Source organism: Manis javanica, chromosome 2 (assembly GCF_040802235.1).
Source record: "Manis javanica isolate MJ-LG chromosome 2, MJ_LKY, whole genome shotgun sequence".
Lineage (NCBI taxonomy): Eukaryota > Metazoa > Chordata > Mammalia > Pholidota > Manidae > Manis > Manis javanica.
In genome coordinates, this window is record NC_133157.1 from 13738242 (window position 1) to 13762943 (window position 24702).

Below are 24702 nucleotides of genomic sequence, written 5' to 3' on the forward strand. Positions count from 1 at the left end.
TACAATCTCTGCAAGAATAAAGGACACCAAACTACCAGAAGCCAGTACCAAACAGTTCATAAGTACTTGCTAAGTTTCTAAGCGGAGTAGTTTAGTGTGGAAAAAGAGCAGGAATGAGCTGAAGTAATACGGAAAAGCTTTCCATAGGAAATGGGAACTGACGTGTGCCTTCCAAGTTATGATTTGGGAAGGCAGAGAGATGAGAAGACTTTATCAGGAGAAAAGAGCCATGTGAATTCAAATGAATTTCCTAAGATTGTACAGTGAGACAAGAAACCTGACCTAACACCTGCTCAAATTCTCTTCTGTTTTGACCTCCATGTTTGTTCTCTTTTTAAAAATAGATAAAAGTGGAAAAGTGAACTCAGTTCTTTACTGATTCTTTCATATATAATGCCCATGGAATGAACAGCTGGCTTTTAAAAAATTCATTTCCCTGTTCTTTGTGCCCCTCTATGTCAGTGGGAGTTACCCTGCTAAGGGTAGAGTTTGGCTATGGGAGCCAGATGTGGGTTGAGCAATGTCTTTGTGTGTGCAAACACAAAGTCCTTTATGTACTGGCAGATGGCCACCCCGTCACATCACCATTGGTGTTCCAACCTGTTTTACTGGGGAGGAGTTGGTCTACAATATTTTAAGTTTTCAGTTTTGCTTTTGGAATGCATTTCTATTATTTTCCTGATTTACATTTGGACATATGCTTAATAGATGAATGGAGAAGTCAGCATTTTACCTAAAAAATCAGTATGCCTCATAAGAGCCTAAATCTCTTAATTTAGCCATTAAAATATTATCAGGGCTGACTTTATATATAGGCAATTACATACTGATTTGAGATTTTTACGTGTATTCATAATTGTATACAAAGTGCATCATTTTTGACTGTCTCTGTAAGATAACAAATAAGTTTTATAATGGTATAATATCATTTTCCATAAATCCATGGTTGCTGCTGTACAGGATATTTTGAAATATTTACTTCTCTGCATTTTTAATTATGGGAATATGCCCCAGGACAGAGGGTAGATTTTACTCATGAAGTAAACTTACACTGAAATAAATGTCAAACAGAAAGATGACAAAACCTTCGAGGCTCACATTCCTATGGGGCGCTAAAAATCATCTCTTGTGTAACAATTGGGAGTAGCAGCTGCTTGAGTAAACTCTTATTTATTACTTGGCCTATAATGTAAGGAGATCAGGAAAAAAGTTATTTGATCACTGGAAACAATTAGCAGTTGAGGAAAGCTTTGTCATTTTATTCACTTATTTAATAAAGACATTCCATTTGCCAACTGTGTATCCAAAGACATTATCCTCATGTTCAAGAAACTTAATGTCTAGTGGGAAGATTGAAATGCAAACAAAATGTGAGCGTGCATAAGGTGCCTAGTAGATCCAGGGAGGTCTTGAGACAGGAAATTGCATTTAAATTGAGAGCTGAAGGATGAGTAGAAGTTTGTATGAAAGAGCAAGCATCTTTAGTAGATCGCAAGTGACTCACTATTTCATGAAGCTGAGGAACACTTGGTAATGGTGGAGAGAAAGGGTTGAAGGAGTGGGAAATGGTAAGAGATAAGACATTTGTCTATTTGTTTCCTGTTATGTCTCTAATACCTTGAATAGTATCCTGGGGCAAAGTAGATTCAGTACTTAATGAATGAATTAAATAAAGGAAGAATAAACAGGGCCAGTCCATGAAGGGCTTGGTGTGCTATGCAAATTAGTTAACCCATTGTCTAATATGGAGTGAGGAGTGACATTTGGATTTGCTTTTTCGAAAAATTACACTGTCAAAAGTCTGGTGGCTGGCGAGAGCAAGCTCAGGGAAAGAGACTAGTGAGAAGGCTGGCTGCTGTAACCATCCAAGCAGAAGTTAAAGGCCTGATTTAAAGCGTTGACATGGGCACTGGCAGTGGTGCTGGAGAGGAGGGAATCCAAGTGAGAGGTATTTGGAAGATAAAATGTGCAGGGCTAGTTGGTTGATTGTATGTATGGAGTAAGGGGGAAAGAGAGAGATGACTCCAATGTTTATTTCTGGCTTAGGCAGAAGAATACAGAGATATTCCATTAACTAGATAAAGAATACAGGTAGAGAAGAAAGTTGATGGGAGATGACGATGGTGTTAGGTTTCAAACACGTTCATTCTGAAGTGACTGTTGGACATTCAGATAGAGTTTGGTAGACAGTTGCATATATATTGTGTGCCAAACTCAAGAAATCTTCTAAACTAGCATATTCTTATGGTTTTTTAAAAATAGGATAACAGAGTAAAGCCTCATATATTTAAAAATAATTTTATTCTATACCCCAGTTATTATTCTTGCAATTGTACCAATCTCTAGCTTAAATTACCTTTTTTTTTTTTTTGTACTTGTCAATATTTTTTTCCTTGAAGGTAGAATTTTAACAGGTAGCTGTCAGTCAAAAGAAGGTAACTGATCTCAGCCTTTATCCTATTGTGGCTGACTTGTTTCAATAAATGTATAGTACCAAATAGTTTGTCTTAGAAGATATTTTAAGCACATTACACCAAGTCTCATGTTACATTTATGTTAAAAAAATTAGACTAAAATTTGAATGTTAATAAATGGCCAGACAGGCTTATTCAGAAAAAGGCAACACAGAAAGAACATGGGTATGGGGACACTGCTTGACACCCAGCAGCAAGGCGTTGAGGTTTAAGTGTAAATAATGCATGTCTGTTATAGTGTGGAAAGCTCTGTGTGTTTTTCAGTACATATCTATTTTAAATCCTCCATTCATTACAGAGCCTGGTCTGCCCCCTAGTCTTCTAATTAACCAGATATCAACTATAGTCAAATGAATGAAGAAACACCAAGCTATTGGTGACCTTTGTGAACATCAACATAACATGCCACAGTGAATTGATATAGTTGTTGTCAATCAAACATGTTACTCTCCTTAAACCATGTTGCATGTTTTTTATTTTATTAAGCCACTTCTAGGCTAGTTTGTTAAAAGAAATATTTTAAATTTAAAGTTTTGTTATTGGTAATATTAAAAGATCATATATTTCACGTCTTCTGAAAAGCCCTCCCAAATCTGTAGTTGTACATATGCTAATAGAAGAAATATTCAAGTTCATATAAATGCAGAATGTTACTTATTAAATAAATTATGTGCAAAATACAGTAATAGACCTTGTGGTAAATAAAAAATAAATAAGACAATAGGCTTTATTCCAAAGAACGTTCTAGCCTAGTAAGGACTCTAAGAAATATATATAAATAATTATAATACAAGTTAAATTTGATCAACATCATAAAATATAAAAATAAGATGTAAAAGGGATTAAGGCTCTGGGAGACTACCTCACTTACAGCTGGAAAAATCAGAGATGATTTCATTGAGGAGACAGCTTTGACCTCAGTTTTGGAGAAAGGAAAGGATTTAGATACACAGAAGAGGAAAAGGTGGGAAAGGGTATTATAGAACAGGAAACAGCAAGATTAATGTCTCAGAGTTGTACTTACACAGGATGTAAGGTGGAAGAGAAGAATGGTCAGAAGAGATAAATCGGGCAAGTCCTGCTAAGGTCAGGACACAGAGGGCCTTAAGGGCTAGACAAATGATTTGGATTTTATTCATGAAGCAATTTTTAAGCAGAAGAAACATTAGCACTGTGTTCCAGTAGTAGCAGAATGGGTGGATATAAGTAGAGCAGAGGAGAGGCAGAGTGAAAACTTGAGAGGGCTAAAATTAGTGTGATAATAATGAGAATGGAGAGAATATTGAGATACTGGAAAAGAGCGAGTAGGGTGATATGCCCCATGGAAGCACTGCATCTGTGTTTCCATCTCTAGGAAGTTTGTGAGTTTGGCATTGACACACACAGACACAAATATAAAGGTAGTTTGTAATTCTAAGTCGAATTTAAGGAATTGTTCAGTCCCAGGCTTCCTTTTCAGGCACACACGGTCTCCCTATGCTTCCCATTCTTCCTTTGTTGCAGGCTGCAGAGATTGGATCTGCTTTCCTATGCTTCTGTAGTTGCTACCACCCACTGTATCCCATGGGGTTCTTATTCTCCCACAAGCCTTGCTGCTGGGTGTCAAGCAGTGTCCCCATACCCATGTTCTTTCTGTGTTGCTAAAAATAAATCCAGGAACCCTTTACCTTTTAAGAGTTTTAAAAACTATTCATATTTATAGAGACGTCTATGGGGGTAGCAAATATAATAGATATGAGGAAGTTGAAAGCTTACATAACTGACAAATTCTTCCACAGTGTTCAAATGTAGGCTTACCTCTTTTCTTTTTCCAGTTAATTACTCTGACACTCATGCCTCAGTAGCATGAATCTAGTGCCCTTCCTTTTGAGGCAACCCATTCTCCAGCAATTAATTACTAACTTTCCAGTAGCTCTAGGAGTCAATCCTCCTGTGATGCTAAGTATCAAGGCAACATGATTCTGTTCAGTTCATTGATACCGCTGTTTCTCAAGCCTGCATGGAATTGCTAGGTTGAGGCCTGACCTTGAGCAACCTTATGGATGATGCTCACTCACTACTGTGATGATGCTTCTATGGGTCCAGATCCTTGTAGAGGCAGCAATGATTCTTGAGGGAGAATGAACCCACTTTCTCAGTGCCAAGTTCTTTCAAAGATTCTCTAAATTGGGAGTCCAAAGTTCTATCTTAACAAATGGCTGTTTCAATTTATACATGCAGCCATATTCCAGGGTGCAAGCTAGCCTTGAGAGTACTGGTTTAGGACATTTTGTAGAATCTTTTACTTAACAAACCTCAAATCTCCCTTCCTCTCTAATACAAAAGGTCTTATTAAACCTTTCTCTTAGATCAGGCTGCCTATTCACTCTATATTTACATAACTAAGAAAAACCTAATTTAAATGATTCGTCACCCCATCAGGAGGATCTTCTTCAATATTATTTTCTACCCCTGCCCAAATGGCAAAACAATTACAAACTTCTCTTGCTAAAGAAGAAAGACACCACAAATTTAATCTCTAGTTAAAAATCTTTCTGATAGGACATTTTGTGATACTTAAAAAGTTTAAGAATCGTGCAAACACAATGTTTTCTTGATCTGTAGTTGGACTTCCGAAGTGAAAATACCAACACAACTTGATAAATACTATTAATTACTACCACCATCAACCCTAGAATGAACAGAATTAACATTTATTGAATGTTTCCAAGTGCCAGGCTAAGTGCTTTATATATATTATCTTGTAATGATAAAATAACAACTGATTAAAGTGGCATTAGTCTTATTTTACAGATGAGGAAATTGAGACTTGCATAATTTGTCCCCAGACAGACAACAAATAGGTGGCAGAAACAGGCTCAGACTAACACCTGTGTGACTATACTTCCTTTAGTAGGTCCCAGTGTTTGTTAATTTAATGGCTGAACCTCTGCTTATTTTCTAAATAAGCCTGTTAACCATCCTTAGTTTAGCTACCATACAGATTACTAGTATGAAAGTTATTATTTGAGTGATCAAGATAACATCATCAGTAATATGTCCCATGGCTGCTATCATCATATGTACCCCCTAATAGGATGCAGTGAGAAGGTCCCATTATGTCTGTGATATTCTTCCCTAAAATCGATAACCTTAGTCTAATCATGACAAGACATCAGACAAACCCACACTGAGGAATGTTTTATAAAATACCTGACCAGTGCCTTTATTCAAAGCTTTAAGGTCATAAAAGACAAGAAAAGGCCAAGAAGCTGTAAGATTGAAAGAGGCTAAGGAGACATGATGAGTAAATGTAAGGTGATATCCTGGACCGGATCCTGGAACAGAAAAGGATATTAGTGTAAAAATGAGGGAAATCTAATAAGGAGTATAGTTTAGTGAATAGCATTGTAGCAATGCTAATTTTCAGTTTGGATGGTTATATATATACTATGGTATATATATATACTATGGTTATATATATATAAAATTAACAGGGGAAGTTGGGTGACTGGTATGCAAGACCTTTTTGTACTATCTTTACAACTTTTCTTTAAATCGGGTATTTCAAAATAAAAGTTAACAGAATTGTTATTTGGAGCAGTCAGTTGAGGAATTATGTATAGTAATACCATCTTGTTATGAGGGCAGAGGTGGTCCCAGTGATAATTCTTAGCCTTACATCCAGAAGAGGAATAAGGATAAGGAAGTAAATTTACTTTGCTGGCATGAACAACTGCCATTTTAAGTGTATGATGTTGTGGTTAGAATATACACTTATAGTCATAGCCTATTTTAATGTTTCAAGTATCTTTTTTCTCTAAAGCTTTAAAATAAGAGCTTCAAAAACTTATTTTAGTAGACTTAAGCTGAAATAGATGGATTCTTGTTTCCATAGAGGAGGCTTTGTCTTCCCCTCTGTCCTTTGAAAAAAAATTAAATCAGCATGACTTTTTTCCATCTAAAGGTTTTTTTTTTTTCTTAACAAGAAATGTTTCCTAGTGGGTAGAGAGAAATATGGGACTATTCATATTTTTTTCTCCTTGGGTTTGATTCCACTCAAAACATCTAAATTTGTCAATCCCAGAGAGAGATTTGGACTTGAGTTTTCTCCAGATTTCCTATAAGAAGGGATATAAGTGCTTTATCCATGATTATCTTGACATTCAAAGTATATAGGACTAGTATAAAAATTACTAATTCTAATTCTGTTATTGTGGTTCTTCATATATTAAATGAATCCTCTGGTATGATGTATTCCGTGTGTTTCAACAATTTGGATATTTCAAGCTTGTTCCTGTGTTTATAAATGCAGTAGTTTTCCAAGGAATGTTAATAACTAATACCTTTAAAGTCATTTATAATTAGTAGTATTATTTTCTCACGTACACTTTCTCATTTGATTCTAACAACAACCCTGAGAGGTAAGTGAGGATGATTATCTACCAAATTACAGATGAGAATAATTGCAAGTTTACATGATAAGCATAAGCTTGGGTATCTATTAAATAAGCAGAACACAGAGAGTCAATTCAAAGTCTTCTGACACCATATCCTGAGTTCTTTCTGTTGCTTTAAACTCTCATGGCATTCAGTTTTAGGTTAGTATATGCCCCTGTGCTTGAGGTTAGGAGTCTTAACCTGGAGGAGGGAAGCACATGAAATGTTATGGTGAATATGTACGTTTTCCTGTGGAGAAAGTCAGCAGATTCTAACAGATCTGAGATACCATCAAGATTAAGAAGTTTTGTTTTAAATACTATACAGGAAGGACATAGACATTCTTCTTATATTGCCAAAAGCAGCAATGAAAATATGGCCTATATTGTGAATAACAGAATCCTTTCCTTCTCTTCTGCCAACTCCTAACACATACACTATGACCATGTCTTAAATTAAGTTTTAGTTCTGCTTGTTTTGAATTGATTTTGATCCACCAACTTAGGGACTGATCCATGAATACATAAATCTCAAAGTCAGATCTAAGCTACAATGAAAATAAATATTGCATAGGAAAAGGCAATATGAAGTAATGAAAGTATCCATAGAGAAACATTTGAAGGGCAGCAATTAAGACATTATAAATACCTAAGCTGAGTGCACCTGACTTGCTGGGGTTTAAATGGCAGGCATTTGACATGTGGGAGATCTGAGAGCACATGCCATGGCCCTGGTCATGGGGGTGGGAAGTGGAGAGACAGGACAACTGTGACCAGGAGTCAGACATTGAGAAACTAGGGACAATTGTAATTCAGACATTGAGAATATAGGGGACAGAGGTCAGAGGAACCAGTAGCAAATGGAACATAATGACAGATCACTGAGTTTGATTATCTTAAGTACCCTCTTCTTAGGTCAGAACTGATACCAAATTTAGGGTTCAGAACTAAGCCCAGAGGTGTAAATTAAGCAGATTTACCTGTCAGGGCTAGGAATATAAAAAGTAGGGAGGGAAATAAGTACCAGCTGTATTTTTCCAGTTAATCTAGTATGGTGCTTCTCCAAGTATGGTCCCCAGACCAATATTACCATAACCTGGGAATTGGTTAGAAATGTAAATTCTTGGGCCTAACCTCAGACTTACTGAATCAGAAATTCTGAATAGGGCCTAGCAATCAGTTTATACAAATTGTTGCAGATGATTTTGATACATGCTAAAGTTTGAGAACCACTGATCTGGTGGACAGTATGTTGCCCCAAAACCCTAAGGTCACTTTACATGCAGAAGAAAACCAAAACGAATTAAGAGTAGGCTTGTTTGAGGCATTCCAACCTTTGTTCTTTGTTTGTATGAGGATTATATAAACTAAAGAGGCCCTTTTTGCAGGGTTGTAATAGAATATTACATTTATTGGGGTTAACTTTTCTTTGAGGGCCAGTAAATTTTTCCATCAATTCTTCTTTGTCTATTTTAAAGAACAAATGCAAGGAGTCAGTGTCTTACAAGGTTGATTGGCCCATTATGGACCAGTTATTAAATGTCTCATTTTGCTCACCTAGAATAAATATCCAATTTCCAAAATTCTACAAGGTTTATTTAAATGTGACATAAAGTAACAAGATGAGGTGCTTGGAAAATATTCAATAGCCTATATTGAAGACAAATATTGTACTCAGAAGGCATCATGAGTTAATGAAGAAAGCATGTTAATGAAGCATGTTAATGAAGAGTTAATTTTGGAGCCAGATTATACAATCATTAAACAAAAAGTTTGAATGTCTATCATGTGCCAGGTACTGTGCCTGGTCCTGGGAATACAGCTGTAGAAAAAAGAGTTAAAACCTCCTCATAATAACAATAAACATAATAATAATCAACAATAAAATGAAATATATAGTATATTAAATAGTAAGTAGTAAGAAATATTTTAATTTTAGATGGTGTGGCTAGCTAAGGCCTTGTTTAGAATATGACATTTGAATGAATAGTAAAAAGAAGTAAGGGAGTATGTCATGAGGGTCTCTTGCCTGCAGGGTATTGCTAATGTAGCAAGTGCTGGGTCCCTGATGCAGGAACAAGCCTGGCACATTTGAGCAATAGCTGAAGTGATGTAAGCTGGGAGAAGGTCTATTAGGGGAGTACTGTTGAAGCAAAATATATACACAGTTATAAGAAATACTGTTCTTTCAACATATCTGTGTTTTTGAAAAATTTTATATGAAGAATGTGGGTTGGGGGGAAGCTATAGTATTAAGACGGCTTGCTATTGGTTCATGGGTAGACAAATAGATAAGGACAAAACAAAAAGGCCCAGAAACAATGCATGTGAAGAAAGACATATGGCAGAGGAGGTACTAAAGCTTAGGGAAAAGCAGAGGACTTTTAATGAATAGTACTAGAGTTTGGTTAACTATAAGGAAGAAAATGAGATTGGACCTCTAACATATTCAAAAATAAAGTTTGGGTGGATTAAAGACCTAAATGTGAAAGGCAAAACTTAAAGCTTTTAGGAAAACATCTTAATGGCCTTGAGGTGGGAGAGGATTTTTTCAGTAATGTTAATGTGATAGTAATACTCTTATTATTTTTACTATGTGTCAGATTCTCTACCTGCTTAACATATCAACTAAGTTAATCTTTACAGCAAACCTGTGTGAGAGATACTATCATTTTCTCTATTTTACAAGTAAAGAAACTGAGATACAAACAGTTTAAGTAATTTACTTAAGGGCATATGGCTAGTAAGTGATAAAGCCAGGATTTGAATTCAGGTAGTTTAGCTCCAGAGTTCCTATCTTAACTACTTCATTCGACTATAAAATTTACAAAAAGAGTGGAAAGACAAGCCACAAACTGAGAGATGATAATTGTAGCACATTAAACTGATAAAGGATTGCTTTTCCAGGGATATGTAAAGAACATCTACAAATTAATGTCAAAAATACTTTGGGGAACACAGGGGGGCCATCAGGTGAGAAATTGGGGATCAACAGAGGTGAGGCTTAGAACCTTACCCCCCCCCCCTGTTTTGAGAGAAATCTGCATCCGTGGATGTTTTATTGCCCTTGTCTAGCTTGGATTAACACATAGTCTACAGGCACACACCTGATCATCTACATTTGCTCTCTTACAACACTAAACTATGTTTTCTACCTTTATCTTGCATCTACCTACCACTTCAGCATTTTATTTAAAATAATAATAATAATAATAATAATAATAATAATAATAATAATAATAAAGGGAGAAATGTGGGATTCACATATAAATCAAGTATAAAAATCAAATGAATATTCATATTTGACCTGATTGTTTATAGTTCATAATGAGTGATCAAAACCAAAAGTTTTTGTGATGACTGCCCTTGTACTGTTCACCATGTAAGAACGTATTCACTATGTAAGAATTTGTTCACCATGTAAGAACTTGTTCATTATGCTTCAGAAGATTGGAGACTGGTGAGAATTAGGCTGGGGGTGGGTTAATGATTGTGCATTGAGCATTGACTCCCCTATACAGAATTTTATTGTTGTTAACAACCATTTGATCAATAAATATGAGAGATGCCCTCTCAAAAAAAAAATATATATGAAGAAAAAAAAATACTTTGGGGAAAAAATTTTGGAACTGTATGGTGATGGATGGTAACTAGACTTATTGTGATTCTTTTTGCAATGTATGTAAGTATAGAATCATTATATTGTACACCTGAAACTAAAATAATGGTGCATGTCAATTATACTTAAACAAAAAATATGCTTGGGCAGATTCTTCATAGAAGAGGAAACTCAGATGGCCAATAAATGTGAAAACATGTTCTAGCTCATTAATAATTGGGAGAATGCAATTAAAAACCACAGTGAGATACCACTTTAAGCTTCCAGCTTGACAAAAATTTTAAAGCTGATGATATCTAGTGTTGGTGAGAAAACAGAGCAATGAGACCATTATTCCACTGCTAATGGGAGTATAAATTAATATTGCCACTTTGGAAAGCAGTTAGGCATTGCTTAGTAAAGCTGATCACATGGACACCCTATTCCATTCCTTGGTATATACACTGGAGAAAAGCATGCTCATATGTACCAGAAGACATGTACAAGAAAGTACACAGAAGCATTATCAATAATACCAAGTGAAAACAATCCAAATGTCTAGAAGAATGAATAAATAAATAGGGTTATATTCATTTGATGAGATATAATACAGCAGTGAAAAATGAATGACTACAGCTATACAAATTTACACTGATGAATCTCAAAAACATAATACTACAAAAAAAGGTACATCAAATGTATGATTGATAAATACATCATAATTTTTATTAATATAAAGTTGAAGATCAGGTAAAATTATATGATATATTATTTAGTATAACATACAGAGATGGTAAAACTCTTACCAAAGAGCTAAAGAGTGATTAAAGCTTAGTTGCATCTGAAACAAGAGAAGGAAGTACAATTAAAAAGGGCCACACAAGGAGCTTCAAATGTCTTTCTAGTGGGTATCAAAGTGTTGAGTTTGTTATTTTAATTCTATTATTTTTAAATTTCTGAATGAATGAATATATTTCACAATTTAAAAATGCAGATTAAAAAAGCTTTGTAAGGTTATATCAGTAAAGCTGTTGGGGGGAAAATGTTTTGCAAGGAAACTGGCTAGAATGGGAGCATTTGCAAATAGATACAGGTAGGAAACTAGAGGTCCCAAGTCTTAGAATTGTATTGAGACAGATCAAAAGCAATGTCTCATTTCTTTGGCAATTATTTTACAATCCCATTCATCAAAGGAAATATTTAAATGACTGACAGTTGAGCCGAGAGAAGATTAACATAAAAAGCAGCTTCTATGTGGTATATATACACAATGAAATATTATTCAGCCATAAGAAGAAAACAAATCCTACCATTTGCAACCACATGGATGGAGCTAGAGGGTATTATGCTCAGTGAAATAAGCCAGGAGGAGAAAGGCAAGTACCAAACGATTTCACTCATATGTGGAGTATAAGAACAAAGAAAAACTGAAGGAAAAAAACAGCAGCAGAAGCACAGAACCCAAGAATGGACTAACAGTTACCAAAGGGAAAGGGACTGGGGAGGATGGGTGGGAAGGGAGGGATAAGGGCAGGGAAAAAGAAAGGGGGCATTACAATTAGCATGTATAGTGCGTGGGGGACACAGGGAGGGCTGTACAACACAGAGAAGACAAGTAGTGATTCTACAGCATCTTACAACACTAATGGACAGTGACTGTAATGGGGATTGTGAGGGGGACTTGGTGAAGGGGGGAGCCTGGTAAACATAATGTTCTGTGTGTAATTGTAGATTAATGAAAACAAAAAAAAAGCAGCTTCTAAGAGTGTGACAGATTTATTAAGTAAATCTTTCTGTCTTGCTTTCATTAAATACCTAGAGGTAATGTATAATATGAAAGAGAAAACAGCCGTAGTATCATTTAGGCAGAAGACCTAGGTTCTAGTTCTGATTACCCTCTGGCTGTGACCTTGAAAACTGAGTTTAAGTTGCTGAGTCTCCACTGATTGGGGGTCTTGAGTGTTAGTATCTTGTCATCTATCGACATACTAATATTTGGAAAGTACTTAAATAAGTAATATTTTTACCTTATTTTCACAACCTTTTGAAACAGGGATGATTATTAATTTTCAAATGTGAAAACTTAACTTGCCCAATAATCAAACAGCTAGAAAGTGACATAGCTGAGACTTATCAATATTATAGAATTATTGTAAAGAGTAAATTAAGTAATGCATATATAAATATTGTGCTATGCACTTCATTTACAACCCCACAGTAAGAACTCAATAAATGTTAATATTGCCTCCTGATGACTCCACCCCCTACAGGGTTCAGAACTCAAAAGCTTAGGACTTGAGTTAAGGGACTTATTCTTCAGCACTGTCAATGGCAACATTTTGAGTTAAACAGGTTTTTGTTGCTTATCTGGAAACTAAGCCACCACTGATGCTGTCATTTCTGTGAGAAAATGAGTTCTAAATTCTAGGCACTGTAAGTTAATTTTTAGAACACAGCATGTACACAAATCAAATATTAATGATTACCCTTTCATTAGGCAAACCTTTTATAATGGTTATAAAAAGAATACAAATGTTCACGTATTTGAGAAGCATCTTTTCAAAATAATGATACTGGGACTTCTGCTTTTACTCTCTTCAAAATGACTTTTAAAATGCAGAAATCTCTCCCAAATAATGGAGTAATTGTGTGGGTTTGAGGAGTCTTACGGTTGTATTTATTCCATTTAAAAAAAAAGTAAAGGAAGAAAGAAGTAACTTTCCTAGTTGAATTAGTCTTCCCAAGTGTGGCTTTGGAAATATGATACTTTTTATTCTTTTGCCATTAAGTTTTACTTCTGCCTTTCCAAATAAATGTTTAAATTTGATTTTTGTAAGATCGGCTATCAGAAAATATTTTTGCACTTAGGCAATACTCTTTTAATATTAAGAATTTCTGTCTGAATATGGATTTCTTCTAAACATATTTTAGAGTACTTGCCCTCAAAAATACTAGGAATGTTTAGTATAATAGCCCAATGTTTCCAGCAATAAAGCTATCTTTTTATTTCCTCCAGAAAAGGAACTTTGCTCACTGCATAATGGTCTTTTCCAGGATTTTAGAAGATAAAAGAACACTAAATGCAGATGGTCTTTTGCCAAAATGTCCAATTATTGAGTTTCTTTCATAACAAAAAGGAGAAAGTACTTTTTTTTACTGTGACCTAAACATGAAATTAAGAATCCGTAGTAACTTTTCATTTTGTTTGTTTTCCCATGTAAAAGCTTTTTCTAACTAGAAAAACTTACTTTTTCTAGCTGGTTTTTAATATTTTTTAAATATATTGAGAGTTTAAAAATCAGCTCTTTTCTGTTAATTTCAGACTCTATTTTAACTAGTAGTTTCATCTCTTCCTAAACTAAATTGGTTTTAGTTATTAAAAATAGAAGAAGAAAAAAATTGATATACTTAAGTAACTATTTTTTCTGTTTCTTGTTCTTTCCATCTCAGACTACTAACATGCAAACTGTCTGAAGAAGGAGGAAAAGCAAGGCTTCTGAATCACCACAAACAACATAACTTCCCCTTTTAGAACTACATCTTTTTATTCATTCTGTGACTGCTTGAATTAAAATTGATAACATGATGTCTAGAAGTATGCCACCATACATAATTTATATCTTAAAAATCTTAGGAAGAAAACAGACAAGGTTTTGGTAATACCAAACATGCCAAGACATTTGACAGCTTAGAAAAAAATCAGTTAGCTAGTTGGTACAAAAGCATGTCACATCTTGTTGGCTTTGGTCCCACCTAATGTAGGATTTTGCAGATTCCTTTCCTTCTCAATTTTAAAATTTTCTTTCCAAAACCATTTCTACCATGTGTTCATAGTGTGCTCTTTTTCTAGCCACATTTTTGCTCCAACTAGTAATTACCCCATAAATTCTTGCCATTTTTCTAGGTTTGTTAACAGAATTTTATAGGCAAATATTTTTTTTTTGCCTACTAGAATTCTAATCTATTTTCTTTACAATTCTCAGAAAAATTCTAGATCTAGACGTATTGTCACCATCTTCATAATTGCTTAATTTTTGAGTACTGATTAGTGTCAGGAACTGTGCTAAGTACCCACATATGCAATCTTTAATTCTCATAGTCATTCTACAAAGTTTGGTATAATTGTGTTCATTTTATGCATGAGAATACTGAGTCTAAGATAGAGTAAGTACTTGGTACTGGCTAGTTACTAACAGAGCTGGACTATGAACCAAGCTCTCTGTCTCTTTAGGCTATGAATTTTCCAGAGACCGATACCTCCCTTCCTGTGTTCTGCCCTTCCCACCCTAATCAATGTGATTATAAAATAATGGAAATTCTGAAAATTCTCCACCCACTCATCTTAGATAGAACAGAACCTTAAAAAAGACAGTTTGGTTAGTACTTGTATGACATAAATATGTACCATATCTTGAGATGATACATCACTGAATTTCCTTTTCAAAAATTAATAACTTTATTATAAATTAATATCTGAAAATATTTGCATTTTAAGAGACAATATTTTAAGTGTTCAAACTCTGTAATAGTTGTTCACTCCTATGAGTGTTATAAATTCTATAACTAAGCACTTTACACCATAAGAAAATTAGAGAATTCTATTTGGGATAATTTAGGAAATATATAGTATCTGTGTATTTACACTTAATCCAGCTTAATTCCACAATGCTATACTTCCTTTATAAATAATTCTATATTCTTATTTCTGATGTAATTCTCCATACTACATTAGTACTTCCTAGCAACTAGCTCATGTTTATAAAAAGTGACATCAGATGAACAAATTCTATCTTATACTCTTTTGTTAGTTAATCTCGGTAGTATAGGTTTCTGACTTCTATTGAAAAAAAATCCAGTTCTTGCCCTTATTTTCCAGATATGAAGCTGTGAGTCTTTGGTTCTTTCATTTCAAACCTATGGATAAGCATAAGTGGTCTGTTAACAGGCTTTTTTTCCCCCCTTGCATTTATATCATTGACCTTTGCTTCAAAAAGCATTCAACAGTCTTTAACAGAGGGAGACCATAAAAGGGGGTGTTGTAAAGGCTTTATTCTGTAAAAGAAGTCACACAGGGAAAGCTTTATATTTGCTGAGTGATTTAAATCTTATACATGCAGAAATTGGCCATGGGCCATGAGTAACATGATGGAAAAGCAATACTAATGCAGCCTCGCCACCAAACTTCCCCACTCCATTCTAAGAAAGCACCTCCTTTCCTGTTGTTTTAAGATCTAGTTAGGAAAGAGTGAAACATGGTATCTAGACTAGTTAACACCTGCTTTATCAGGGTTTATAAAGCTATTCATAGATTTTTTAAAATTAGCAACTATGGATCATATTTTCTGGGGGTAAAGATGTCTGCTTAAATCAATCTTTTGAGTGCCCAGAGTAGAATTATGAAGGGGAAGTCCATTTATAGGAATAACAACTACTTTGAGAATACTGACCATCTGTGGTTATGAGATTTTATTGAGTAATTAGGTATTCCAAGATAATAGTACCATTTTTTTGTAGGTAGTAGATTGGGCATGTGCTATTATTAAAAATAACTGCTTATTCTTCTTTATACCAAATAACCTAATTAATGTCTGTAGAGAAATGAGGAACAAGCATATTTTGATTAACATTTTTAAAGCTTTGGAAATTGGCTAACAAATTGTTAGCTTTTCTTTGAGAGGTATATTATATCCTTTATAGTTTTCTGACAATATAGTGAGTCCTAAATCGACTGGTTCCTTCATGTTGAGTCGCAAGATAATGCTGAACTTCACATTTGACAAACAGATTTATTTGCTAGATCTTTAAATATCTTGGGATATTCTTGTGTAAGACTGTGTATATGCATATGTGTGGGTTTTTTCCTTCTGTTTTCTTTTTTGCAAAGTTACTTAAGAGATGTGCTTGGTAATGTACATTTCTGTTGCATTTTAAAAATCAGTGCTCATCTTCTATACTATGATCAGTACAAATTATTTAACTAAGCTTTAAGCATCAAAATATTTGGGCTTTTATCTCTGAGAACCTTGGACTTTGTTAGACTGCAGTTTTTCTTCAAGTAGTAAGAACTCTCATTTTCTTGTTAAGGAAGACCTGAAATTTGCCGCCAGTGAGAGAAGAGACCGGGGTTTATTCTGGGCAAGTTAGAAATAGCTCACTGGAGTCAGAACCTAAAGAAATGATGAACGGTGGTGCTTGGAATCTACTACTTGAAGCTTGATACCCTGTAGATGTCACATAATTTGGCAGGCAAAGTTTCTTGTAGAAATGTAGAGTCAAACTTAGGAAGGGCACATAGCATGGTGTAGAAGGAGAAGTCTGGCTGTGTATAAATAAACCTGACTTACTAGGTGTAGACAATAACTTTAACTTCTCTGAATTTCTCAATAATAAAGCGAGGATTATGAACTCTACCTACTAGGGTTATTTTGAGGGTTGGAGATATTGACACAGGTCTTCAATAAATGATGGCTCATTGTTTTTATCATCATCATCATCACTCCTGCTTTCAGATGCCTCTGTTTTATATTTTTTGTCAAGTTATTTGTTAGTCAAGAAATTGCATAACCCAATACACTAGACAGCTTTTAATATAGTATATGGTATGTGACTTCTTAGCATACAAGGATTTGAGATATGTAAAGTATATATTATTTACATAAGCCTGTCTTTCTTTCCCTTCTGGGATGGTTGTGTTTGAATAAAACCCTAAAATATTCCATGTACAACAGTTTTCCTACTTTTCTGTTCCTTTTTGGCATAACCTGGGATAGTGCAGAGACTCATAAGTGGGGAAAGAGAAGTAAATTTCAATTCAAGCTGCTCAAAATAGTTCATTAGGGATAGAAGGCAAAAGCTTCATTACTTATTCCAGGGGATGATGGCAAACAGAGAGGCAAATCTCAAACAATAATAATAAAAACAACAATAACAATCCTTAGGTTGTGTACTACAAGTAGAATATACATGGTTGAAAATTGCTTTACTTCTAATCTGCGAAGCTCAACCCAGAATTCGAGTAACTCTCAAATTTAGAACTTCTGTTTTTGTTACAGAAATAGGAATATGGGATATTATAGAAATAGTAGGGGATTACTTTAATTGATATGTGTAAGAGCTGTGTAAGAATTAACAATTTTAACTTGGGCTCCTGAACTAAAATGATAACCCCATGGGGGCTCATTTTTAGGAGCTGAATCTCTTTTAAAAAAATTATACTGAAAGCAGTTCTATTTTAAGTTTTCTCCCATACAATATAACTGGTGCCAAAATCTACTCAGGTAAAGTCTTAAAATTTGAGTGTGAGAATGAGCATATAAAGATGGATCACATTTTTGGAAAAAAGGGAAAATATCTGAGCTGTTCTTAGAACCCTAGTAATCAGTATAGCCTCTCATCTTTCTTTTTCCCTCCTAGTGCTTACCTCTAAAATTCAGTTTTATGTATTTATTGAGCATTTATTTATCAGGCATATAGTAAGTGCCTACAACAAACCAGATACCATACTAGACTCTGAGGAGACCAGAATGGCTAAGATGTAGTCCCTGTACTCAGGAACTTCCTGAGTAAGGTGTATGAAATGAAATAGTACACTATCCCTAGGCTTGTGCTAGGTCTCAAGGATAAAAATTTTAAAAGGCCTGCATGATACAGCCTTTGCCTCAGGTCCTTACCAGTCTTACTAGAGAAACAAGACTTAATGTATATGCAAGAATGTAGAACAGACCATAATTAAGATTAAAATGTATGGCATAGAAAATGTGATGTCAGGAAGCCAAAAGATCTCTGCAGACCAGTCAGGAGAAAGTTTCATAGAAAAAGATAAGCCTGAAAGCAGGAAAATTTTTGAGAGGTGAAAAGGAGGGATAATCATAGAAGAAAACAATACCAAGAGATATTTTGAAAGAAAATTTGACAAATTGATGATATGTTGGGTATGAGTGAGTTGTCATACAAGCTTGGGGTAGAGATAGAGGAGTTGAAAATCACAAGAAAGGTTTGAGTTTCATTGATTGGAGGGAGATGATATTGTTGATGTAATGGACACTGAAAGAAAATAGGTTAATAAGAGATGGATTACTAAATAAAATATTCTTCTTTATATTTTTATTCTTTTTGGGTTGGCAGTCTAGAATTTTTATATTGACTTAATCTGGAAAGCAATAGGGGTCCCCATTATAGTCATGTTTACTTAATTGTGAATCCAGTTTAACTACCAGAAATATGATTTTTATACAGTTTGGATCTAAAGCAGAAAATTACATCAAGTTTCATTAGGATCATGGTCTTCATATTCTTCAACCAGAAGCTAGGTTGGGTGAAGGCTCTTCTCTAGATTGGGAGGGGTGATGGAACTGTGGAATGATCTGAATGAGATGTAGCATTGGTACCAGTTCTATGCCCGGTGTTTAGCAAAGATTTCTAAGCATGGGGGACTTATATTCTCTATGGCTCCTTTATCATTTATTTTAAACTACCCAAGTGCAGAGGATTACATTGTTACAAATGGTTAGTATTAGTACCATGTTACTTGAATTATACAGCCATGAAGTTGTTTGGCTTCTAGTTCAAAATAAAAATCACAGTACTTGTAATAACAAAAATCTAGTTTAAAGTATTTCTTCATTAAGATCACCTGTGATGGGATGTTAGGCAAGAAACCTTTCAAACTGATTTATTCATTGTATTTGCTTCCATTTGCAGTTCTGGAATGTGCCAGTGCAAAGTGGGTGTCACCGGCTCTACATGTGATCGATGCCAAGACGGGTATTATGACTTTAATAAGAGTGGCTGCTTGCCCTGCAGATGCCACAATCGGTCTGCCAGTTGTGATGCCCTCACAGGTACATACATGCCTTAAGCTTGTTATGTAATTAGCCTATTGTTCTTTTCATTTCCAAGTCCTTCATTTACAGGCTCATTCTTCCTAAATAGTATGTAAGGGGCTTTCTCTTCTAAGTAGGATGCAATAGCAAGCCATAACAAGCCAAATGCCTAGTATAACAACTTGAAAATAAAATACATACATTTCAAAAGTCATATTGATTAGAGAGCTATGGAAGCAAGGAAGCTAAAATTCCAGAAAGGGTAGAACTCTTCCTGAGTAAGCTGATGATCAGCAGCCATTTTCTTTCCAGGGAACATGTGCTGATTCTGGGCACCGACTAAGGAGCAGACTTGGCCCAAGCAAAGGAATTCTTCTTAGTAAAGAGATACAAGAAGAACTTTTGGCAATTGTTTGGGGCTTGCATGAGAAATCATAAACTCAAGGAGCCTTAAACACAAGGCCAATGTTCCCAGAGGATACTAGCTGACCCTGCAGGAGATGGGAGGCTGGCTCAAAAGGTATAAATAAGTCTCTGTCTTGTGGTGTTTGGGAGACAAAATCTCTTTAGGAAGAGAGGGCCTGTTACAGCATATGACCATCTCTCCCAAGACGTTGCTAGATCTGAAGGTGCATGGAGTGGAACCTTGGCTCAAACCACTAAAGGGCAGTTCTGGGTCTGTTGCAGTCTTTCAGAGCTGTGGAGACTTATGCCTGCTATGTGCCCAATCTAAAGTTTTAGAGGGCCATGACCAAGAAATAGTGTTGAACCAAAGGTGAAATAACTCATACTAAAATTGCAGTCCATCCTCAACCCATCTCAGTTTCTAATTGGATTGAGGTGATCCTCTCATATGTCTTAACAGAGGAAAGGGGGAGTCATCTGTGGTTCTTTTTATACTGTATCTGGCATGCAGTAAAAAATACCACACAATGCTGAGATTGGAAAGTGTAAACAATAATAAAGAGAAAAAATAAACAATGGAAGCAGACCCACAGATGATCCAGATGTTAGAGTTAGCAAACAATGCCTTTGAGATAACTAAAATTAGTATTTTAAGAAAATAGAGGAAAAATGAGTCAATCAGTAAAGAGGCAAAATTTCAACAGAATTGGATTTATAAAAATAATCAAAAGGACAATCTAGAACTAAAAAATACAACATTTGAAATTAATAACTCATTGCATGGGTTTAACAGCAGATTGTACAGTGAAAATGAGGTTGGTAGACTTGAATATAGCTCAGTTAAAAATATCCAAACTGAAGCCTGGAGAAAAAAAATGAAAGAACATAGCAACAAACACACATGAGATATAGCCAAAAGGTCTAAAATAAATGTTATTGTAAACTCAGAAAGAAAAGAGAAAGATATTGGGATAGAAGCAGTATTTGAAGAGATAACAGCCAATTGTTTTCCAAACTGATGAAAGATATCAACCTACAGATTCAGAAAGCTCAGCAAACCCAGCAGTATAAAACAAGCAAAACCAAATCTAGGCAAATTATTAAAAAATAAAGACAAGGGGCTGTTCCGATCTTCAGTTTTCCTAAGTGTAAGGATTAGAGATACTTCCTCAGAAATCTATTTTCCCCCAACAGAAAAATAGAGCAAACTAGTATGATAAGTACAAGTGTTTTTATGATATCAGGGTAGCAGAATATTTGAAATTTATGAAAACTTTTTCTTCATTCTGATCCTCTTCTCTATGGTGAAGCAAATTGATATAGATGAAATGGTGTTATGTGTTCTGGTCCCTGCTTACTTGCGATTTCTCTCTTCTGCTATTCTTTTTCTTTACTGTCTATGGTCTTGTCCTTACTGACTTCTATTCGGAAAACAAGCTATGTTCCCTTGTGCCAAGGTTCTCATATATGATTTTTTCTCTGCCTAGAATGGTCTTTCTAATACTCCTCTACCCCTACCCCCAGCCCCTGTGCTTTATCAAATCATAGTTTTCCTTCATGCCTTCAGGTGAAGGTAATTTCAGTAGAAAGCAGTTCCTGATGCTCCAGTATAAATGATAATTCCCAATTATACACTCATATATACACTTGGGTTTTTCTTCAGAGCACTTATTCCAGTTTATAATTATGTATTTCTGATTATGAGTCATATATGGCTTACACACTACATTGTAAGTTTCATGAGGGTAGCAGCAATATCAGTTTTGTTCACCATTGTACATAATCTCTAGCATGGAGCTTGGTACACAGTAAGTACTCACTAAAAGTTTGAGTATGTGAAAAAAAATGAATGGAAAAACAATTAGAGGAAAGATGAATTTCAACCTGAGTAAGGACAGGAATGCTGCACTACACCAAGTTGATTTAAATTTCTCACCAGGTCTTGTACAGGATCAGAAAGCAGTCTCCATTGCTGGCTTTCACTTCTACTTACCTTGCAGCAATGAGATAGCTGTCTTTAATGTTAAGCTAATCCCAGCTTGTTTTTGCTCTGGACATGATTTTTGGCAAAAAAAAAAAAAAAAATCCTTTCCATGGTTATAATTCCTAAAAGCAGCTAGTAATAAGAGAAATAAGTGTTTTCTGCATTTGGAAATATAATAAAAATCAACATGAAGGAGGGCAAATATTTGATTTAAAATTGCATGCTGAAAATAAATCAGTCTCTCCTTTTGTCTCCAATGAGATTTTTTTCAATAGTCCTGCGATTTGATTGCCCTCTGGTGGCCACTTCTTATGTTTTCACAGTCATTATTATAGTCCTTTTCTATACCTTGTGTTTTAGATTAAAGTAAATCTTTAAAGTAACCTCTTTTTGTGATTAAAAATATTGGTAAAAACACTTTGGAAAATAGTTTGACAATGAGAATAAGAGTCTTAAAAATACTGACTTGATCCAATAATTCTGCTTCCAGGAATCTATTCTGAGGAAATAATTCTTAGTTCATAAAAGGCTTTATGTTCAAAGAAACTCACCAAAGTGTTAGTTATGATACTAAAAAAATTAGACAACCCTATTTCTAAGAACAGGAAATGAAGCAGATTATGTTGCTAGTGAAATCATGACTACCATGGGCAAGTTACTTCATCTGTTTTCTCATCTAGAAATTTGAGGTAATAACATAACTGCCTAATAGACTGTTGTGAACATTAATGGAGTTATCTGTATAAAGCCTCTAACACAGTGTTTGACTCATGATAAGCAACCAATAAATGGTGACTATTATATTGCCATTAAATTGTTTTACGCTGTGATATGTAACAACATGAGAGAAAAAAAGCACGGTAAAAAGGACATGAGCTTTGATTATTTAAAAAGCAAGCCCCAGCATTGGGGGGGACTTGATAATATGGGTGAATGTAGTAACCACAATGTTTTTCATGTGAAACCTTCATAAGAGTGTGTATCAGAGAAGATTAAAGATGGTGGCGTGAGAGGTGAGAGAGCAAACTCCCAAAACCACATATAATATGAAGGGATAGTTAATACAACTAATCCTAAAAGTGCAGCAGGAAAGAAGGCTGTCCCAGACTGCATACACCAGGAGAGAAGAGCAGACCTTAAGAAACTTGGTAACGTACCAAAGCCTTGATCTGGTGGGAACCAAGCCCTTCCCCCACCCAGCTCACCAGTGGAAGGAAGAGAAATGGAGCCAGGAGGGAGTGAAAACCTAGGACTGCTGAACAGTCAGCCCTGGAGATCTGCTTTGGGAGCATGAACCTACATTGCATGGTGCTCTGGAGATTAGTGGAGTTGCTAAGCTAAGACAGGCGGAATACTTGGAGAGACTGAGATTCCAGCCATTTGTGGAAAACGGATCCACATCTGACTATTCTGGGACAAAAGAAAGGCGGGCAGTCTGAGAGACTTCCTAACATTGAGAGGGCTGCTAAAGAGGCAAGGATTGCACAGTTTGCTGCTCAGGAGAAATGATAGGTGGAAAAATTGTCCAAGCGCACTCTGTCCAGCAGGTTGGGAACTTTCAGGAGCCCCCTGGCTGGCTACTCAGCTCTGAGACCCCCCACCATGATACACAGCCTGCTGTGCCTTCCTCCTGGCCTTCTGGCACTAGCTCGGAAACTGACAGTTCCTGCCCTGGTGATAGGCCAGACAGAGGGAGGCCCTACCTAAGGCAGCTACAGACGCAAAGCACAGAGGCTTACACCTGTGTGCTCAGCCCACTGGTTCGACAGTGGAGACAGGCACAGCAGCCAGAAAGCAGGAAACATCTTTCCTCCCCCCAGGCACCAGTACCACTCCTCTGCAACTACCAACATCACTCCAGGGGCTGAGCAGCTCCAGAGAGTAAATCTTCTGGGCACTAGAAGGCGCCACATACATATATGAAATGTCAAAGGAACCTGGTTCAAACAAAAATCCCACAAACACCAGAAAAAGGGCCAGGTGAAACTGAACTCATCAATCTTCCTGAAAGAGAGTTCAAAATAAAAATCATAACCATGCTCATGGAGGTACAGAAAAATATTCAAGAACTCAGGGATGAATTTAGGATGGAGATCCAATCATTAAGAAATTCCATATCTGAAATGAAACATGCAATGGAGTGATTTAAAAGAAGATTACATGTAGTAGAAGAGATGGTAAATGGAATAGAAATTAGAGAAGAGGAATACAAAGAAGCTGAGGCACAGATAGAAAAAAGGATCTCTAGGAATGAAAGAATATTGAGAGAACTGTGTGACTAATCCAAACGGAACAATATTTGCATTATAGGGGTACCAGAAGAAGAAGAAGACAAAAAGGGATAGAAAGTGTCTTTGAGGAGGTAATTACTGAAAACTTACCCAGTCTGGCGAAGGAGATAGTCTCTCAGGCCATGGAGGTGTATAGATCTCCCAACATGAGAGACCCAAGGATGACAACATCAAGACATATAATAATTAAAATGGCAAAGATCAAGGATAAGGACAGACTATTAAAAACAGCCAGAGAGAGAAAAAAGATCACATACAAAGGAAAACCCATCAGGCTATCATCAGACTTCTCAGCAGAAACCTTACAGTCCAGAGGGAGTGGCATGATATATTTAATGCAATGAAACAGAAGGGCTTCAAACCAAGAACATTCTACCGGGAAAGATTATCATTTCACTTTGAAGAAGAGATTAAACAATTTCCACATAAGCAAAGCTGAGAGAATTTACCTCCCACAAACCACCTCTACAGTGTATATTGGAGGGACTGCTCTAGATGGAAGTGTTCCTAAGGCTAAGTAGCTGTCACCAGGGGAAATAAAATCACAGTAAAGACACTAGAAAAATTAATTACTAAGCAGATGCAAAATCAAATCAACTACCCCCAAAGTCAGTCAAGGTATAGAAAAAGAGTACAAAATATGATACGTAATATATAAAGAATGGAGGAGGAAGAAAAAGAAGGGGAAAAAAAAGAGAGAACCTTTAGGT

General features: G+C 35.6%; 1 protein-coding gene across 2 annotated transcripts in view; it reads left to right on the forward strand.

Moving 5' to 3' along the window:
- MEGF9 (multiple EGF like domains 9) overlaps positions 1 to 24702 on the forward strand; it is an 88639-nt gene that overhangs the window by 47055 nt on the left and 16882 nt on the right. For both annotated transcript variants that reach the window (XM_017650577.3, XM_017650576.3), the window contains exon 3: positions 19191 to 19330. In XM_017650577.3, coding sequence (XP_017506066.3) covers positions 19191 to 19330 — 140 coding nt within the window. The remainder of the gene's footprint in view (positions 1 to 19190; positions 19331 to 24702) is intronic.